Consider the following 19,281-nt stretch of genomic DNA (forward strand, 5'->3'; position numbering starts at 1 on the left):
GTAATGTGATTATAAATAAAATAATGATTATTTTAATAATTGTTATTAAATTAAAAAAAAATATTAAAATAATAAATACTATATATCACTGTAAAATAAAGTATTTAAAAAATTTATAATTTTATTTATAATTTGATTTTACAGAACTATTTTAAAAGTACAATACTAATATTTAAGAAACCCCCATATATGCATTTCATTAAATCACAGCTTCTGATTAGATAATCACACTGAGCCATATCATATATAAAAAAATCATTTATTCTGATTAATCATGCAGTCCTAAACAATAGTTCATCAAATAAACAAACTTGAGCAAAAAAGTATGAATATAATTGACTTTTAGTAGTAAATGAAGAGAAATATTCATTAGCACAGTGGAATCATCTTGGCCGTGACTAAAGACGTGAGGCTAGTACTAAAGCTACGCATTAAAATGCTTCAACTTCATGAGCTGTAAAACAAAAATGATGGAAGCAGACATATCAGAACATAATGCTGTAAAGCTGAAATACCAAGGGGAAAAAAAGTACAAGCAATCTTTCTCACCCCTCTTTGTTCGAGTTAATGACGGCCATTAAAAAAATCCATTACAACTATAAATGTTATCAGGTCACAAAGGGGCTAGTGTGTTACAGCCTGAGCGAGGTCTGGAGCCGCCACATAGGATCAGGAAAGAATGAACCGCTTTATGTTTGACTGTCTTACACAATATCCAGTAAAACAAACAGCAAGCCACAATAAGCAGGATGCGTGATACAATTTTAATGGATGGTGCCAATATTAAATAACCATATCTTGCATGCCGTGCCTGGTTAAAGATATTGAACTCGGTGAGTTTAACAGCCCACGGCAAACAGACCAAATTGCAGAATTCTGAGATGCTGTTCTTGTTCATCTCAACAGACTCTAGCAATGCAAAGTGTGACAAGTGTGTGTTTTGTTAGGTCAGCCTAAGCTTTTGTCCTTCAGACAGCCTCTAGAAGTGATAAAGAGAGAGTTACGTGATCCACCTTGAGCGGGGCACCAGCTGCCGCCCATGTCCTACATCGAGAAATGATCCCTCAGCGGCTGCCAAAATAAAGAGACAGATCAACAATGAATACTCTTACCTCCTGTATATCTGCACGTGTGTAGTTTTTCAACATATTTGTTGCTTTCTCAAATATATATGTGTGTATGCATGCATTTCTCTCCGCATCAGCCCTAATGGGACTGTATGCCAGCGGTAAGAACACTATTTTCGCAGAGACGCAGCACACCGTGTATTGTAGAATCAACATTTTGTCAGATTCCCGGTGAAAAGGAGGGGGAAACCTTTCAGAGAATGAATTGAATGTAAATGTGTCTGAGATGGGATGGCAAGGTGTCGGTGGCGCTGTCTCATTTTGACTACGCCGGAAAAGACTGACAGCCTCCTCAGACATCTCGACGCTTTCAGACTGACAGGACGTTCAGTGTACATCAAACACGCTGACAGAAAGCTGCGGCTCTGCCAAAATAAGAACCGTTCCATTTGCAACCGCTCACAGAATTACATGAAACAAAAGCATATTGCGTGTAAAAGTCTTTGTAAATCTCTGGCATATTACATTCATATTTAAGCCTGAGATTAAATGGATTGATAGAATTACACTACTGTTCAAAGGTTTTATGATAGATTTTTTCATGTTTTTGAAAGAAGTCTCATGCTCACTGAGGGTGCATTTATTTGATCAAAAATACTGTAAAAACATTTTCTATTTTAATATATTTGACATATTTCAGTAGCCTTTACTAGTGTCACAAGCTCCTTCAGAAATCATTATAATATGCTGATTTGGTGCTCAAGAAACATTAATTTTGATGATTAGAAATGTTCAAAGGAACAGCATTTATTTGATATAGAAACACATTTTGAATGTAATTCATTTTATTAATTAAATTAAAGGTGAAAAATATAATAAAAACAGAAGAATAAATGTATTTGTATTAGTGCTGTCAAATCGATTAATCGTAATATTAATATACATAATATATGTGTGTGTATACATATATATATATATATGCGTGTGTACGTATATGTATCTGACAGCACAAATTTTTGTCAATAAAGAGACATACATTTAAATGCATGAAAATATCCTATTCAGTAGATTTGTCAAATGACTCAAAAATGATCAAATTTGTTTAAGATTAAGCAAGTAGAAATAACTCTCTTGTCCCATGATATCACATGAAGAATATAAGAGAGAAAATCTCAGCCGGTTGCAAGTATGTTGCTATGCGTTTGCTAAGGTGTTCTGAGTGACTGTGAGCATGTTGCTAGGGGGCTTTGGGTGGTTGCTAGGTTAGGCCGAGTCAAAACAGCCCACCCTACTCTATAGAAACACTACTAATTACTGTAAAATTGTAGGATTGCTTGGAATCTGTGCAATGCGACGAGCTTTTAAAGTTTCAGTGAGTACTATGATAACCCAGGTACGGTTCGAAGAAAAAGAATAAAAACATACCTTAAGATTTCCTTAAGAAATTCAAAAGAGGTGCCAGTCTGTTTCAACCCTGTAAAAGACACATGGATAGATTAACACACACTTTATCTAGTTTAAGAGCGTGAGAGTGAATTCATGAATGAGACATGTGCACATGTAACTTATCAGGTAAATCATACCATCAGTCATAGGTTTTGTAGACTGCTGCCGCTGTCACTGCTAGATGATCTAAATGCAAATGACCTGAAATGCCTCTGAATGCATTTCACACTGCTGCAGGACGTGTGTGGACATAACCGGCGCTCATATTAGAGACCAAAACACATGCTGAGAGTTGCTTAACTTCACCCTCCCCACCCAAAGTCCTCTAATATACAGCGGCCCTTTAATTGTGATGGAGTTTTCCATCAAAAAGGCTAAAATGTTCCCCAAACAGACGCCATTTATCCTTCAGCAGCCCAGGATTGATGTGGTATTAGCAGGGTCTGTGACCCCGTCCCAGCCAAGAACCAAAAACCTATTTGTTTTATTACATTTTAAGGAATTTTTAATACAGTCTATTAAGGCTGTCTTACAAATCTCCCACAGCTCGACCCCATCTGCGGCCTGATCAATTTTTATGCTGCTGATCCGTCCCCTTCCTTCTCATTTTGTCATCGCAAAATTCATATCATATAGGATTTTCTTATGGAAAACTTGCCATAAAAATCCGTTACTACATCTGCTGATGTGTGCGGGAGGCCGCCGCGTGATGACGGAGAGGGCTTTGGTGAAGATAAAATTTGTTTCAGCGGTAAGCAGAACTGTTTAAATGTTATTTATTTTCATGCTCCAAAGAAAATATATTGTGAAGTGCAACATTGATTTAGAACATAACAATGTCTCCGTATAGGCGTAGAAGAGGTGGAGGCAGGGGCCGATTTATGAATCCTTTGCTCAGCTCCTTTAATTGAATTTTCCAAATCTCTCGCCACACAGAAATAATCAATACCCTCGGCCCAGGCGACAAACTTGCCTCAGAATTATTGCGCTCTCTCTTTTTCCATTTTGCGCTCATCAGCAACATGTAACGTGAAGCTCGGGACTTGGTAATGCCTGAATAAGCCAGAAAATGTATAGTCGGTCTGATTGTTTAGGAGGGGTGGCCTCTCTAGAATGCTTGGGAAAAACTTTTATCAGTTTTGCCATAAACATCTTGCTCGTTGAGTTGCCCTTTCGCACAAGGTTATGTTTTTGGGAAGCCATTAGATGATTGCCGGGGGTTGGAAGGGGCTTCCGTTAGGGACATGGATTCAGCGGTTTGCCTGTCAAAGTTAAAATATCCTTGTGGATTTTCTCAGCTGTCTTGGCGGTATCACGCTGCCTGGTGCTCAGCTTGCTTTTACACGAGTAGTGTCATATCCTCGCCCTCATATGTCATCCGCGCCGGCTCCTGTACGGCTCAAGTGACACTGAGTGTTTGAGAACTCTAATAGCAATGATGTGTCTCTATGAAATCCAGGGCCAGGATCTAATGGTGTCCCAAGAGAGTTTCAACTACTTACATTGCAGTATCATTTATTTAAAGCTTAATAATGTTGCTCCAAAATGTTGCTCCTGGGCTAGATATGAACGTAGATAAATATTCAAACACTATTTAGGGAACTTCAATTAGGTAATTTCAAACTTATACAAATCCTACTAAAAATGCAATGAGAACGAAACGCATTATTTGTACAGGACAATGTAGACGTACTCGGGTGGTTCAGTTTGATAACTGAAACTGCTTCCTGAAACAGTCCATATTTATCTGCGTTTCAGTGAAAATATTTGTTTTCATGGACAATCGCAATCTTTTGTGACTGCATGTCAAGTAATTCGATTTTGTCACACCAATCTAATTCACAAGTTTACAATTCCAACACAGAAAAAGGCCTTTCATAATACAAATGACAAATTACATTTTTTAAAGTAATATAATATATTCGAATATATTTAAAAAGGTAATTTATTCCTGTGATGCCAAGTTGAATTTTCAACAGCCATTACTCCAGTCTTTTGTGTCACATGATCCTTCAGAAATCATTCTAATATGCTGATTAAGTGATTTATTATCAATTTTGAAAACATTTGTGCTACTTAAATCAAAACAACAGCATTTATTTAAAAGAGGAATCTCTTTTTCAAAATATAAATGTCTTTACTGTCACATTTGATCAGTTTAATGCATCCTTGCTGAAAAGTACTAATTTAAAAATAATTTTTGGTAACTTTTGGTAAATAATAGAATATAATATATAATAATTGGTTCAATGTGTCCTAATTTCACATTATGACACACAATCAAACATTACACTCCTAAGCTTAAATAATTTGTTTATCGTCAGTGTATGTCTAGGGATGTAAATGTGAAAACACTCTTGTACTGTTGTTGTTGTTTTCTACATTGATAAATTTCATGCTCCACCATGTGATCAAGATTGTGACATTCCTTTGGTGTCGAGCTACAAGCAACATATACGCAAAGGTCCTCGAGTGTGACTAATTAAAACAATTTCAGCCGACCTTATCTTAAAAACATGCTGAACTTCATCACAATCCAGCCATTGTGTTGCATCAAATCACTATTGTGCGATTGAATCACAAGTGCAGCTTTGCTGGGGGCTGAATGTGTGCTTGAAATAATCTAATTAATTCTGTCCCATGAAGAGGAGTTCTGGCTTGTTTGTGTTAGGAAAATGAAACATTTTTCTTAGAAAAAGAGAACCTTTTATTTGTGCAGAGATCGGGCAAATGTCAATGAGCACGACGCATTAACAAACCAAATCTCGTAAATGGCTATTCAAAGGTCCCATGTGACCGAGATCCAGAACTTCGGTGCTTGAAATCAATCATGACTCACATATAAGTGGAACACAAAATGTTTTCTTTCTCTTGCTCTTTTAGACAAAGTCACAATCAGCATACAGTAATATGAATCAATTCAATACGGGACGTAACTTATCCTTGTGTCAGAGTCTAACAAAGAGTGTGTTGTGATGGGGAAACATTCAAGATTTGAAACATAACTAATTGTGTGCTGGCTGCTATCTGATCTGACAGAATTACTAAGTTTGGATATCCACTTAAGATAAGTGTTATCGTTCATGCTTTTAAATGATAAATAAACTTTTGAATTCAATTCTAAACATTCAGTTGATTCCAAAAATTCACTCACCTTGGAAATGACCCTTGTTTGTGTCTGCTCTATGTGCGCAAGATGCAACTTTAGCAGCTGGAAAGCAATAAAAATCGGTTTTATGTTTCACGCGCAGCAAGAATTTGTCATGTCAACTCTTAAAAGCAAATAAAATGTTTAAACAATGTCTATAAAGTGACCTTGAGACGCGAGGCATTTGCATTATGCGGTTTATGCATATACAGCAGAAAAGTCAAAGAAAGGACTCACACAGATTCTCATGTCTCTTGAGTTCAGTTTGTAGATCAGCAGGACTCATAAGAAAGAGACTCCTCAGCTCACTACTGCCCTCTATTGGCTACAGACAAACACTCGTATTTAAAAAATTGTGTGCAACCTCAATAAGATGCATTAAATGTAGCTAGCACCACAGTTAATCTAGTACCACACGAAAGTAACTCTAGTAACTCAATACCACATATTCAGGATTGAGGGACCAAACATAATAATTTAGACAAAAAAACATAAAAATGCACATCAGTTGACCACTAATTTAAACATGGGCAGATATGAAGATTTAAACATTGGCAGATATGCTCCTCAATGTCTATGGTGGTTCAGACCCTGATTTAGTCTTAGTTTAGTAGTCTAATTGGCCAGTCTATAAACAACCCTTCAGTAAATACACTAATACATGATACACTGTGGTCTTCTACTATAGTCGATCCACGTACCAATAATGTTTCCAGCTGTTGCCTGCATTTCATGAGATCCTTGAGAGACTTTTTCAGCTTAGACCTGAGGAACAGAAGTCTGAGGGGGAAAAGGTATTCAAAAAACAAAACGGCAACAAATTAGTAACATTTTACAATAAAGTTCAATGCGTTAACATTAGTTAATAGTTACACACATTTTTTTTTTAAAGAATCTATTATATCTTAGTTAATGCTAATTTCAACATTTACTAATACATTATTAAAATCAAAAGTTGTATATTATTTAATGGACCTGAGCTAACTAATGTTAACATAGATTAATGAATACTGTAACAAATGTATTGCTCATTGTTAGTTAACGTCAGTTAATGTATTAACTAACATTAACTAATGAGACCTTATTGTAAAGCGTTACCATTCATTTTTAATACGATATGTATTAATCAGATTTTTTAATTATTATTCTTGAATTGCTCGGCATGTGCTGCATGTCAACATTTTAAATTAAATATATTACATTATTAGATTCTTACAGAATATTTGCTTGATAAGGACATAGGATCATATTCATATTCCTTACTAAATCTTTGAAGGGAGGACAAGCTGACTAAGAATAAGATATTCATTTATTTTTAATACACATTTAAACATATTGGGGGACATATTAAAGAGTCTGCAAAATCTTTTACAAGGTCCCTCGTCCAATCACGCTCGAGATCTCTTCTACATTTTGCACGAGAAGTTCTCTTAGCTTTGACTCGCCAAATGAATACATTCTTAAATGAATCATAAGCCCGCTCTCTTTATTGATGTTTTTATATATATTTAACTAGCTTCCTCTTAAATGACTGCACTATAAAATTCAAAACTAATGCTTGTCTTGATGGATCACACGGAGCTCTGTGTTAGTATGCGTTGGAGAGGAAATAGGTCTTTTCTTAAACTCTCCTTATCCAACTATTTTTAGTGCTATGTAAATCAACGAGGCTTTTGGCTGGTGATGAAACTCCCTCCATGTCCTGTCATTAAATTCTGATCAGTCATAATGGCTATCAGCCAACTGGGACAAAGGAAATATCCAGTAATGAGGAGAAATTTCCACTGCTTCAGTTATACCAATGTTAGTAGCTTCATAAAAATAGACTTTGATGGCACTCTGGTTTTTGTCAAATATAACCAAGTAAAAAGTTGAATAATGTAACTCAACAACAGCATTCTAACTTTCAAAAATTAAAGCATGGGCCATTAATTAAACATTATAAAGTGTGTTGTTATTTTTACATTTTCTTTTTTTTTATTGTAATTTTTCTTTAAATCTTAAACATTATTACTAAAATGACAGAAATCATCAACGTTTCTTTATCCTTACCTCTCAGCATCTGTCATGGGCTCTTTTGTTTGAGAGGGATTCGTTTTCTTCCCACCTGCTCTGGAATTACCTGCTGATGAAGCACTAAATGTCAGCCAATTTATCAAATCGGCATGAGCAAAGATATTATTAATGGCTACACAGACAGCTAATCTAAATGCATTATAACTTGATTACAAGAGACCCCTACTGTACAGGATTTTGGAAACAACATGACATGAGCAGGGGATCTGGTGCTGATTATCAAAAGCGAAAAGAACACACATACCCTCTTGACAATAAAAAAATAAAAATGAAAACTCCTGGGGGGCAAAATGTGATTTTTGTAGGACTAAGAGGACATAGTAGCTGGACTGTGGTTTCTAGTACCTGCAGGTTTTGTTAATCGAGTTCCAGTCAAAGGCGAATAGTTCCTGTTTGGTGCATGCCTCTTAGCAGGGCTCTAAAATAGAAGAAAATTAAGCATTTACATCCTTCAAAACGCCTGGGTAAAGATTTTTTGTTGTCCTTTTAAGAAGCAAAATATTACTTTCCTTTCATAACATATGATTAAGTACAAAAATGGGTTACAATAATAAACATTTAAATGAAAAGGCCGTTTTTTATCTTAAATCTATAGTAGATAGATAGTAGTATGCAAACTCACGTTTTCTTTGTCTTGCAAATGAAGAGCTCTCTTCACGCTGTATGGGAAAATAGACAGCAGAACTTTAGTCTTAATTTGTTGTTCTTGCATTTCTACGTAATGCCTTAACAGTTTGGGGTTTGGTCATTTATGTGGATGATCCTTAACCACTTCAGCTCTGCAACATATTTAGGATTTTTTTGGGGGGAATTAGGCATAACTACATTTATGTAACGTAATGTACACAAAAATGTAACGAATTACAGCGTCCTACCCACATACATTGGAGTAAATGGATAAAAATTGTCTCATTTTTTAATAATATCTATCATATGTGTGTGCATTCAGTATATATGAAGACAAAGTTTTTCATGAACATTGTTTTTCTCAAATCTAAAAATGTAATTTAATTTGTAAAAAAAAAAGTAATTAAATGTAATTTAATCTGAAACATTTAAAATATGTTTCAGTATTTATCTCGCGTGGAGGGGACCACGTTCAAAAAGTTAGGTACTACCATTAATTGTTTATTGGACTGGTAAAATGTTAGCTATATAGTAGTCTTAAAGTATTACCACAGTTCATAGATATGGCAACGTTAGCTGCTAATCGTTATTATTTTGGCAAGCATCCATGATAGCAAAGTAATGTACCATCTTATGTTATCACTGTACTTTTTCCGTTAAGATAGTAGCATGATCACAATTATACGCCACTTCAGTTGTTATATGTGATCCAAATGAATGTTATACACTTACGGCATTTTTAATATTTACTTCTTGAAGTCGATATCTCTTTCTTGAAGTTATAAGACAGACTGGCGCTTTTATTTGTAGTTTGGCGCGGTGCGGCAGCAATTTAGTTCCCCGGAAACACTCATCTGTGCTTCTACATACTTGTATAAGTATTTTATAGTGTCTAACTCTATTTGACCGGAATATCCGCACAGAATGATATATAATATTATTAGAGTAACGATTAGTTTACCTGCTAAGTTTATATCACAAATACTGCACAGCATATCTAATTAATAAACATTGTATGAGAAGCATTAAAAGCATGTGTTTCCTTTATCTCTTTTAAACTGCGCACCGTTGAGGAGGGGTTTGTTTAGGTTTACACACGGCAGCCATGGCAATTAGACTCGATAGTGAACAACATCACCAACCATAAAATAGCCTACAGACTCACCTCTCTAGCTTACAGCTATTATTACAATATGCTTTGATATTCCGGTTGCATGTTGGCAATATTTTCATAATGCAGCGCTCAGAGGAAGAGAGGTTTTATATGGCGTGCAGGGCTGCTTATCTCTCTGTGTTCAAGTCCAGCCTGGTTAATATGACTTCAAAAGATCAGCTGTGCACCGGTGAGCATAATGCAATGCATCTCATCAACACCTTTATATCGGCTTGAAAATATAAAAAATGTATAATGAGTTTCTAGTGATATCTTATGTCAGTACAAAATATTATCACTAGGTTAGGTTAAAGGTCAGTGTATATGATTAATCTCTGCTGTTTTGTCTCAGTTCTTCAGCAAGCAGGTAGAAATCCATCACAGAAAGTTTTAGACAAATATTGGCCCCCAGGAACCAAGAAGCTGAATTTTTATGACTTTTTTGAGATCCTTAAGAAGGAAAAACCAGCAGAACCAGACGAGCTTATGAGAATTTTCAAGAAATTTGATGTAAATTGTGATGGATATATCTCACATGATGAGCTCAGCAGAATCCTTACTTCGGTAAGTGTTAAATCAATTATCTCTTTACAAACATAAGCTGTGTCCCAATTCAGACGCGGCTGCATCCTTCGAAGGATGTATTGGGACACAGCTTTATTGTGTGTCTGTTGTAATCATTTCAGGTTTGTATTTTAATTTGTTTGTTTTAGTCTGGAGAAAAAATGTCACCTGAGGAAGTGGATGAAATCTTTTCCTTAGCAGATGTCAACAAAGATGGAAAGTTAGACTACGCAGAGGTACAATCTCCAAGCATTGCACAGCAGTACACTTATTATTATAGTATATTTGAGTTGAATTAGCCAGGCTGGTCCCACTTTATATTAAATATCTTTAACTACTATGTTATAACATTTGAATTAATAATTTGATACAATGCACTTATTGTGCACATACATTTTAACCTGGTATATTTCAAGAATATATATCTGCATGTAATTCATATCTGTTACCATACTCGGTAACACTTTATTTTAGTGTTATGGTTACTGTAGTAATAGGCTAGTTACTGTAGTAATAACTAAAAATGATGCATACATAAGCAATTAACCCTAAACCAAACCCTCATCCTAACCCGTACCCTATAATAAGTACATTGTAGTTCATTATTATTACTCTGTACTTAAAGGTTCTCTAAGCGATCCTGGGTGACGTCAATTCTTGTTGACGTTCGAACCATTGCCAAACAAAACGGAGGCTAGCTAGACCCTCCCTCCTCCTCATCCGCGCACTAACCCCCCAAACCCCACCCCCAAATCCTTCTTGTCGGTTATTGGCTGGAACACTGTTTGTTATGTTGTGGTGCGGGTTAGTCCAGTTTGCTTTTGTTGCTGTTTGTGGAGCCTGGGGTGTCTACAGAGACCGCGTTTTTTTAGAGTGTGTTCAGGAGACAGACAGCTAGCGGATAGTGAGGAGATATTTGCTGTATGTGACAAAAAAATGTTTGGCCTAAAAAATGCGTGACATTGCTTAGAGCACCTTTAAATGTATAATTACACGGTGTAACCCCCTACTCCTACCCACCGTTAAACCTACCAAAACCACCAAACCTGTCCCCTAAACTTACCCAATAAGCACAATGTACCTTTCAGTGATTTCTAAGTACATGGTAGTTGAAGACACCTACTGTAAAGTGTGACTGTCAGGCTGCTGTTTAGTTTTGCAGGCTTCTCGGGTCTACAGCAGACCAGTGTCAGACCGCAGCACTGGAGAAGCTTGAGGCTGATGCCAAACTTAAGAGGCAGAACTTTGGCAACCAGTTGGAAAACCCTCCACAGAGCTCAGAGTCCCAGCCTGAGCTTTCAGCTGCACCGACACAGTCCCGAACAGAGCTGGAAACAACACAGAGGAAAGGTATGATACAGGGTCTGCACAAAATATAGAAACTCACTAACCCCTGGTTTCACAGACAGGGTTTAGATTAAGCCAGGATTAGGCCTTATCTCAATTAGGACATTTTAGTTGCTTTTTATAAATATGCCTTTGACTAAAACATGACTGGTGTTCATCTTTAGACAACGACAATGACAAGTGGCTTTCAGTTAACAGCTCAAACATACATTTTAGTCTGGGAAGGTTTGTTCAGCTCTTATATACTGGCCAGATTGCACATGTGCATGCACACAAAAGCAAACAACAATTCTGTTTTCATTCTTCTTAGTGCGGTCTGTTGTATAGCCTAGTAACTAATGGTCTAGCTATTGATTCCCCCTCATGTGTGATGAGAAATGGACTCATTTGGATTTGTGCCATACATCATAATGCGAACTCAATAGAGGGTTTGGGTGGGGGAGGAACTTTTAAAGCCTTTTTATTAAGGCAATCATTTGTCATTATTATGAGTAAGTGCAGGGCTAGTGAAGATTTAGCAGAGGATTTTGCTTTGTTTGTGTTGTTCAACTTTAAAGTCACCATGAAATCTAAATGGACAATTCTTGTTTTTATGATAGAATATTGCAGTTTATTATAAATTAGTTATCTGTGCCCTTATTATATAATTCATGTGCCCTTTTAATCTTTAATCAAAGTAACTTCCCCTCCCTCTCTCAGTGACATCTCTTCTCTTCTCCGATGATGTGTTTTTCGGTGCGAGGGCGGGACAACCTGTCAATCACATGACATCACAACAATAGAAAACCTCAATCATCCAATCAATTTATCCTGATGGATAAAATCAAGTCCCGCCCTACATTTTCTTATTATTTGAGGAGCCGTTTCAATTGGATATACATCACAATAAGGATGAAAAGACTATCGCAACTTCCGTTTAATGTCGACTTTGATGTGATTCAAATCATTGTTTTAAAATGTGCAATTTTTTCTTTATTATCTACATTGTGTTTCTTTTTTTTTGGACTGCTTTGTGATGCAGCTGTTGTAATAAAGATCCACATTATAATGGATTCAGCTTATAGTTTCTATGTTTGCATATGACAGACAGTCGCTCCTCCTCCAGACCATCATCAGCTCGCAGTCGTCGGTCATCTTTATCCACGGCCATCACCATGGGCACTGGCAGCACTAAGAGTGGCAGACTGGCAGAGCCCAAGTCTCTACAGGTACCTGCTGCGTTTTAGGAACGTTTCTTTTGGACTTTGCTTGAAATCTCTCACAGAACTCTGAAGAAGAGATGTAAAGTTTGGGATAAGATTACGCAATCGAAATATCATTTAAAAATGTTTTATTATTAAACAACTGCTATAAAGATCACAACAATTTTTTTGTGAATTTCACAAACAATTATAAAGAACCAGACAATAACACCTTGAAATTAATGTAAAAATTTTGAAGTAGAAATAACCTTTTTTTACAGTGTATATTGAACTGCTGAATAAATGTTAAAACAAAAATAACCTTTTTATTAATAAAATGAATTAAAAACATTAAAGTAGTTCTTAAATATACAACCTAAAATTGTAATAAATCAAGTACCGGTGTATTATTTTAAAATAAAATAAACATTTGAACATAAAATCTAATATTTTAAAACTAAAATATAAAAGCTGAGTAATAATGGAATGAGCAATTTAGTAATAAATTGTTGCATACACGTGATCTGTTTTACTCTATCATCAGCTTCAATTTTGCCTACAGTACAATCTAAACTTTGTGTAAACTCAAGCGCCTTACGGGCAGCTATACATTTGCTGTGTTTTTGTTGTATCGAAGCTTTTTGGTTGCAAATTTTCACCTGGTCGATGTGAGTGCAGCTCTGCTATTGATCTCCTTCCCTTTGTTTGCACTCTTTTTGACTTTAACCTCAGCTGGTTTGCTTTACCACGGGAAAATAATGACCAAGCTCGTCAAAGCAAAGAGATTGGAAAAAAACAGATGCTCTTGGGTGAAGAAAGTTCTATCGCCTCAGTTCAAGCCTGTTGTATTACCTGAGCCAGAAGCTTGATAATTGGGTGTAGGGATTGGAAAGGGTCAGGTGGTGTGTTTTTATGGTGGCTCGCGGTCTGTGCGCGAGACTTTAAATTACAGAGGTTTCTGGGAGGTGACATGGCAGTGTATTAGTCCGGCCGAGTGACCCATCTCCTTGGGACACTACATCAGGGCCTTTTAAAGTAGACACATGCCTCGGGCGCTTTTCTTCATTTTGATTCGGGGTGGACAAACCACCCAAGTGTTATGATTTGATCCTTAACACGTTTCACAACCCAGCATAAATTCTGGGAGGAAATTGCTTTTGTTGAAGAAGTGTCATTTCAGAACCATGTTTTTAGCACTCGGAAAAGAAGCATAAACCAATTCTAAACATTAAAAGGCCTCTGTGGCACCTGAGGACAAGGTTTATTTCCCAAAACTACTCTCTGATGGGTCAGAAAGGAGGCTGTTTGACTCCGATTTTTTGATTACTTGATGATTTAGAGTATATTTGCTGTAACATTTTAGCCGGACCTGAACAACAGCAGTTAAAAGAGCAAAAAGACTTGCTTTAGACAAGGATTTATGGGTTTCCTCAGGCCCTTTTTCTTTTAATTACATTATTAGTGCGTATAGTATGAATTTTGATGGTCTGCATTGAAATGTATCTTTCTGCACTATAGTAAAAAAAATCGTGGACTTTGTTTTGTTCCACTCAGGTCTTTGAGTGCCTTTGTTTTAGCAAAGATGTTACAATAGCGTCACCCTGTGGTTGTACCTTCAACTTCATCCCTGAACATTTCTTATGAAATTATCATACTACAGTTGTTTAATGTTTGCTGTTTGTCTAATGATTTTATTTAGTTCATTTTACTGTGTTAACACTTATTCCACCAGGATTGGAATCATACTCTTATGAGAGGCTGTTTTTATCTGGAGGAAGATGGAACGATTGTTTCTCTCCAGTATCGCCTGCATATCCCAGAGACTACCGGTGTCTACCTGACAATACGGCCCCTCAATCTTAGCCCGATTCCTGGTAAATATGTTGTACACAGTGTTAAAGACCAAAGTTAATGAAGTTACAGATTTTGAGTTATTCAAAATACCTATGTGTGTGTGTGTGTGTGTGTGTGTGTGTGTGTGTGTGTGTGTGTGTGTGTGTGTGTGTGTGTGTGTGTGTGTGTGTGTGTGTGTGTGTGCGCGCTACAGAGAAGCCTTCCTCATGGATGTGTGTGGACACAGCTCTCTATGTGGTGACAGGGAACAAGACTAAAGAAGATTCAACTTTGGTTTGCTTTACTGAGTTAAGGGATAAGGAGGTCAGTAAATGCATCACTTTCCTATCTAAATATGATAGTATTTGTATTATCAAACTATAATATCTGCTATTATGTAAAGTATTTTGACATGTTTTCTTATCAACTGTAATATAAGAATGTATTTCTATGACATGAGTGCCTTTTCAAGTTTGATATTGTGACTTTTAATAATTTAATATTTGAAACATTCTATATTATGAACCATTCTATTAGACAGATAATGTGTGTAAGTGTCAATATATTGTCCCATCTCAAGCTAAACTAATTCATATTAATGGATGTCCAGATGTAATTATGCCTTCAGAAAAGTAAGGGTTGATTTTAATGCTGATATATTTTTTTGCAAATATACACATTTTTCAATGATCAGTCATTTGAAATCATGGTAACAATATTGATATTTTGATATTGTTCCTCTGAAACTAAATAAAGTGATTTCACTTCCTAAATGCATGGTGATGGCATTATGAGTTATATTAACAAATATTACATTATCAGGGTTGATACATTACTTGGGTACACAAATTATAACTATAACTTTTTAATAATTCATTATGTCAGCTGACATCGGAAAATTAATGCAACGTGAATAAACACAAAAGGCTAGATTTTACTTTCATATTATGTGAATATTTGTTAAAACATTTATATTTAAACATTGTTAATACCTCCTCATGAAGGACGAATTTTTGTTGATGTGTTTACAAAAAATTCTATAAATTATCCATATATATATATTATATATAGACAATTTTTATCTCATTTACAAAGAAATATATTAAAATAATAAAGTATATTCTTTATAAACAGTACATATTAAATTAATCAAAATTCTAAATGGAAACCTGGATCAATATAAAGGTTAACATGAAATCCTGCCTCATTGGAATTGTAATTTTTACATTGTACAACAGTAAGTAAGTAATATGTATGTTGTGTGTGATTGATGAACAGAAGTTTGTGTGGCGAGGAGAGCTCAATGCCGGTTCATATCTGCTCATGCCCTTCACTACCGGCTGCAGATTGATGAAAAGTACAAGGAAGACCTCCACTAAACCTGCTCTGCTAGTCAACCGCACGCAGTCTGGAGAGCTGGAGCTCACCAAAGAGTTCAAGTTAGTCAATTCTAATATAGGGAGACCCAATACAAGTTTATGTTTAATACTAAATGTTTGATTACTGAATTTAGGTTATGTATCTATGAAAATAATATACAGCATGTGTGCAAAGATGCTGTACTGTTTTGTTCCTCAGGGCGGCATTGTCTGACATCTTTGAAGTGATCGATTTGGACGGCAGCGGTCTGCTGAGCCTAGAGGAGTACAACTTCTTTGAACAGAGAACCAGTGGAGAGAAATGTGATGAGGATGCCTGGGCCATCTGCAAAGGTAAAGCGGACACATAATCGATCAGAGCTTTTAAAGTCACCATGAAATCAAAATTGACCATTCATGCAGTATTTATATTATTAATTATTTATCCATGCACATCATCATTTTTTTAAATCATGTGCCTGTGCAATCTTTAATCAAACAACTTCCCCTTCTTCTTGCAACAACATCTCTTCCCTGATGACGTTTTTCGGGCACAAGGGCGAGACAACCTGTCAATCACATGACATCACAGCAATAGCAATCCACAACGATCCAATCAATTCCCGATGGACAAAATCAAGTCCCGCCCTACATGTTTTTCTTGTTTGAGAAGCTGTTTCACTCAAATATACGTCACAATAGAGAAGAAAAGACTATAACTAACTTTTTTTTTTAATCCTGATTTTGATTTTAATGCTCTCAAAATCTAATGATGCATTTGAATCATTATTGCCAAGTACATTTTCTTGGCTCCTCTGATAAATTATTGATTGAGTCTTCAGAAATGTTCTTTATTTTAAAATGACGCTTCTAGATCTTGAACAAGTACTGTCCAATCCAATCCAATAATATGCATTATTTCAATAACAGTATGTGCTCTCCTATAGAGAACTTTGACACAAGGAAAGATGAGTTAACTAGACAAGGCTTCCTAGAGCTCAACCTGATGGAAGCGAATGATCGGGAGGGTGACCCCAGGGATTTGTGGCTCACGTTGGAGGCCATGGGCTACAACCAAAGCTTGGAAATGGTGGAGGTACAAAGGTCTATGAGCTTTACTTATGAGCAGTGTTGGGGAAAGTTACTTTTAAAAGTAATGTGTTACAATATTGCATTACTCCCTAAAAAAGTAACCAATTGTGTTACTTGGTTACTTTTAATGGAAAGTAATGCGTCGTAAGTTTAATCTTTTGCGTTACTTTTTGTCACCTGGGCTTGTTTGTCTTAAAAATCCAAAAGTGAAATGAATAAGTATGCATTTCACTGTTTTTATTCATTTTGAGGAATACTGAATCTGTTTTTGTGCCTGTGAGATGAGTAAATGCCTGCTCACATTTAGTCCATGATGTTTACACAGCGCGCACAACTCTGCATTACTCCCGATTTCTCTCAACATGGGGACGGGAGAGGTGTCAGTCAATAAACGGCAAAACAAAGTAACTTGTCTTATGTATTTGAAAAGTAACTCAGATATTTTGTTGTAAATTTAAAAGTAATGTACTACTTTACCAGTTATTTGAAAAATAACCAACATTGCCCATGAGAGAGTCTTGTCATTTCAAATAGTAAAAACTGCAAGGGTATAGAGAACATGTCCTTTATTTATAAACACTTTTTGTGTAATTTACTCATAGCCACCTTACATTTTTAAGCTTTTCTTCATCCCATCAGGCCTGTCCATTTGTCATTGAAGTCTACTGTGAGGATGTCAAGGCTACTCTTCAGACAGTTCATTTGGATTCTGGGATCAAGATGTTGAATTCTTCTGTACAGAGGTCTATCACATCAAAAGCAGAGGCTAGATCTCTGAAGGGTCAAGAGAATGTCTTGGTTTATACATACAAAGGAGAGAGCAGAATTTCATCAGTCATTGCCAATAAGGTTGGTTGGTTATTGTTTTATGTCACTTAGCTGGTGTGTTTTTTTTTTTTACCCAAATAAGTCTTTGGATTATTAAAAAATGAATACATGGCATCCATCTCTCATTTAAAAAAGCCCTTTAAACATGTCTGTGTAGGCCTCACATTTCTATGTCTTGTACTTAACATTCACTGAGAATAGCACAAAGTAACTAAACCTTTAGTTGTTTGGAATGCTTTAAAGAAAGGAACACTGGCCATGAGTAGAATATCAATGTCCTGATCTCCCATTATATAGGCAAAGTCAGCTGACAGACACTTTTAACAGAGAGAAGGGAATCAGAACTGCAAAGAAAACTTGACATTTTGACATACGTAGATTGTGGAACTAATTATCTGAAATATACACTATCATTATTAAGAAGTTTATGTGGCTGTAAGATTTTGTTATGTTTTTGGAAGAAGTCGAAATGCTCACCAAGACTGCATTTATTTAATACAAAAATAAAAGCAGTTATAATGAATGATTATAAAATGATTACTGCTGTAATTTCTTTTCACTGATTTTCCCTGTTGTATTTTGGGTATCCATCACTCTCACTCTTGCTATAGTCCAATCAGAAGGTGACGGTGCACATCAACAATGAACAAAGCAAGAACTGTGTTAGCAGCAGAGGCATGAGTATGTTTGCCGTGGAGGTTCCTGCTAGGACTAAAATGGTGAGATACACCATTTTCACTCACAAACATAGGCCAGTTTATTTTGTAGGTTCAGGATGGGGTGCATTTTATGCTCCATTTCCCATAGAACTAATAAAAGAACTGCAACTTGATTGAGGATAGTTACATTTGACAGACACTCAGATGGACAATTTTGCTGAATATTTTAACACTTGTGCTCTGTTGTCTCTGTTCAGGTGTGTCAGCACGTCATGGCTTCAAATGATCAACAGGAGTGGACTTACAACTGCGTTGAGAGCATCATACCAAGTTTGTGAATGCTGCAGTAACGTTAGGAATGTATTATTATATAACAAATCATGTAGTGCTTGTAAAATAAATAACATGATTTTGTTTGCATGTTACAATGACCATTACATGCAAGTTTTAGAATAGTTTCAAAAGTTATTATTATTATTAAGCATTAATTATGTAGTCAGTGAGTTACATTCATGATGTTAACGTTTTGTAAATAAAGCAAATTTATTTTCAGTAAATATTTTTAATTTGTTTGTTTGTTTTGTATTTATCATTGTTATGTATTTATCATTTATTTATTGAAATCATAACACATAATAATCAAGTTCATATATTTTTTTGTGTGGATAGTTTGTTCAGATGGATTGATTTATAAAATGTATTTAATTATATTATTTTATTGTTTTATTTATTAGTATGTAATGTATTTCTTTTTCTTTTTTGTTGTTGCACATTTACCCCATGCCTCATAATGGAATGTAACATACCCCACCAATCACATTACATGTTATATCAGTTTGTGTTTCTTAAACAAAATGTGGCAATTTAACATAAAGTAAGCAATATAAAATACACTAATTCAG

General features: G+C 35.7%; 2 protein-coding genes across 5 annotated transcripts; one reads left to right on the plus strand and one right to left on the minus strand.

Moving 5' to 3' along the window:
* Positions 1–241: 241 nt before the first annotated feature.
* itgb3bp (integrin subunit beta 3 binding protein) lies at positions 242–9,715 on the minus strand. 4 transcript variants are annotated; one of them, XM_079628897.1, is made up of 9 exons: positions 9,097–9,222; positions 8,360–8,396; positions 8,083–8,155; positions 7,714–7,786; positions 6,363–6,441; positions 5,899–5,986; positions 5,668–5,724; positions 2,493–2,541; positions 242–1,071 (listed from the first exon to the last, which is right to left on the minus strand). In XM_079628897.1, exons 1-9 carry the CDS (start codon positions 9,099–9,101, stop codon positions 1,065–1,067), a joined length of 468 nt encoding a protein of 155 aa, XP_079485023.1. In that variant the 5' UTR covers positions 9,102–9,222; the 3' UTR covers positions 242–1,064. The 4 variants fall into 4 exon arrangements, with proteins under 4 accessions (XP_079485023.1, XP_079485021.1, XP_079485022.1 ...); XM_079628895.1 differs by lacking the exon at positions 9,097–9,222 and adding an exon at positions 9,530–9,715 and having other exon boundaries at positions 245–1,071; XM_079628896.1 differs by lacking the exon at positions 9,097–9,222 and adding an exon at positions 9,530–9,652 and having other exon boundaries at positions 245–1,071; positions 7,714–7,783.
* efcab7 (EF-hand calcium binding domain 7) lies at positions 9,576–19,088 on the plus strand. Its single transcript, XM_079628893.1, has 13 exons — positions 9,576–9,707; positions 9,870–10,081; positions 10,231–10,317; positions 11,236–11,431; positions 12,515–12,636; positions 14,342–14,483; positions 14,657–14,766; positions 15,721–15,881; positions 16,021–16,154; positions 16,748–16,896; positions 17,532–17,741; positions 18,332–18,439; positions 18,637–19,088. Exons 1-13 carry the CDS (start codon positions 9,599–9,601, stop codon positions 18,715–18,717), a joined length of 1,821 nt encoding a protein of 606 aa, XP_079485019.1. The 5' UTR covers positions 9,576–9,598; the 3' UTR covers positions 18,718–19,088.
* The last annotated feature ends 193 nt before the right edge of the window (positions 19,089–19,281 follow it).

This window comes from Phoxinus phoxinus (genome assembly GCF_949152265.1).
Source record: "Phoxinus phoxinus genome assembly, chromosome: 11".
NCBI lineage: Eukaryota > Metazoa > Chordata > Actinopteri > Cypriniformes > Leuciscidae > Phoxinus > Phoxinus phoxinus.

What these genes read in the sequence shown, in the direction of transcription:
- itgb3bp (XM_079628895.1), bottom strand. Translation starts at nt 9,597, where the DNA reads ATGAAAATATTGCCAACATGCAACCGGAATATCAAAGCATATTGTAAT. An exon ending in TCGATTAACAAAACCTGCAG is followed by an intron (nt 7,787 to 8,082) that starts GTACTAGAAACC and finishes GTGCTTCATCAG; the next exon opens with CAGGTAATTCCAGAGCAGGT. An exon ending in CAAGAGACATGAGAATCTGT is followed by an intron (nt 5,725 to 5,898) that starts GTGAGTCCTTTC and finishes ATTGCTTTCCAG; the next exon opens with CTGCTAAAGTTGCATCTTGC.
- efcab7 (XM_079628893.1), top strand. Translation starts at nt 9,599, where the DNA reads ATGCAGCGCTCAGAGGAAGAGAGGTTTTATATGGCGTGCAGGGCTGCT. An exon ending in TGCCTGGGCCATCTGCAAAG is followed by an intron (nt 16,155 to 16,747) that starts GTAAAGCGGACA and finishes GCTCTCCTATAG; the next exon opens with AGAACTTTGACACAAGGAAA. An exon ending in CATCAGTCATTGCCAATAAG is followed by an intron (nt 17,742 to 18,331) that starts GTTGGTTGGTTA and finishes CTCTTGCTATAG; the next exon opens with TCCAATCAGAAGGTGACGGT.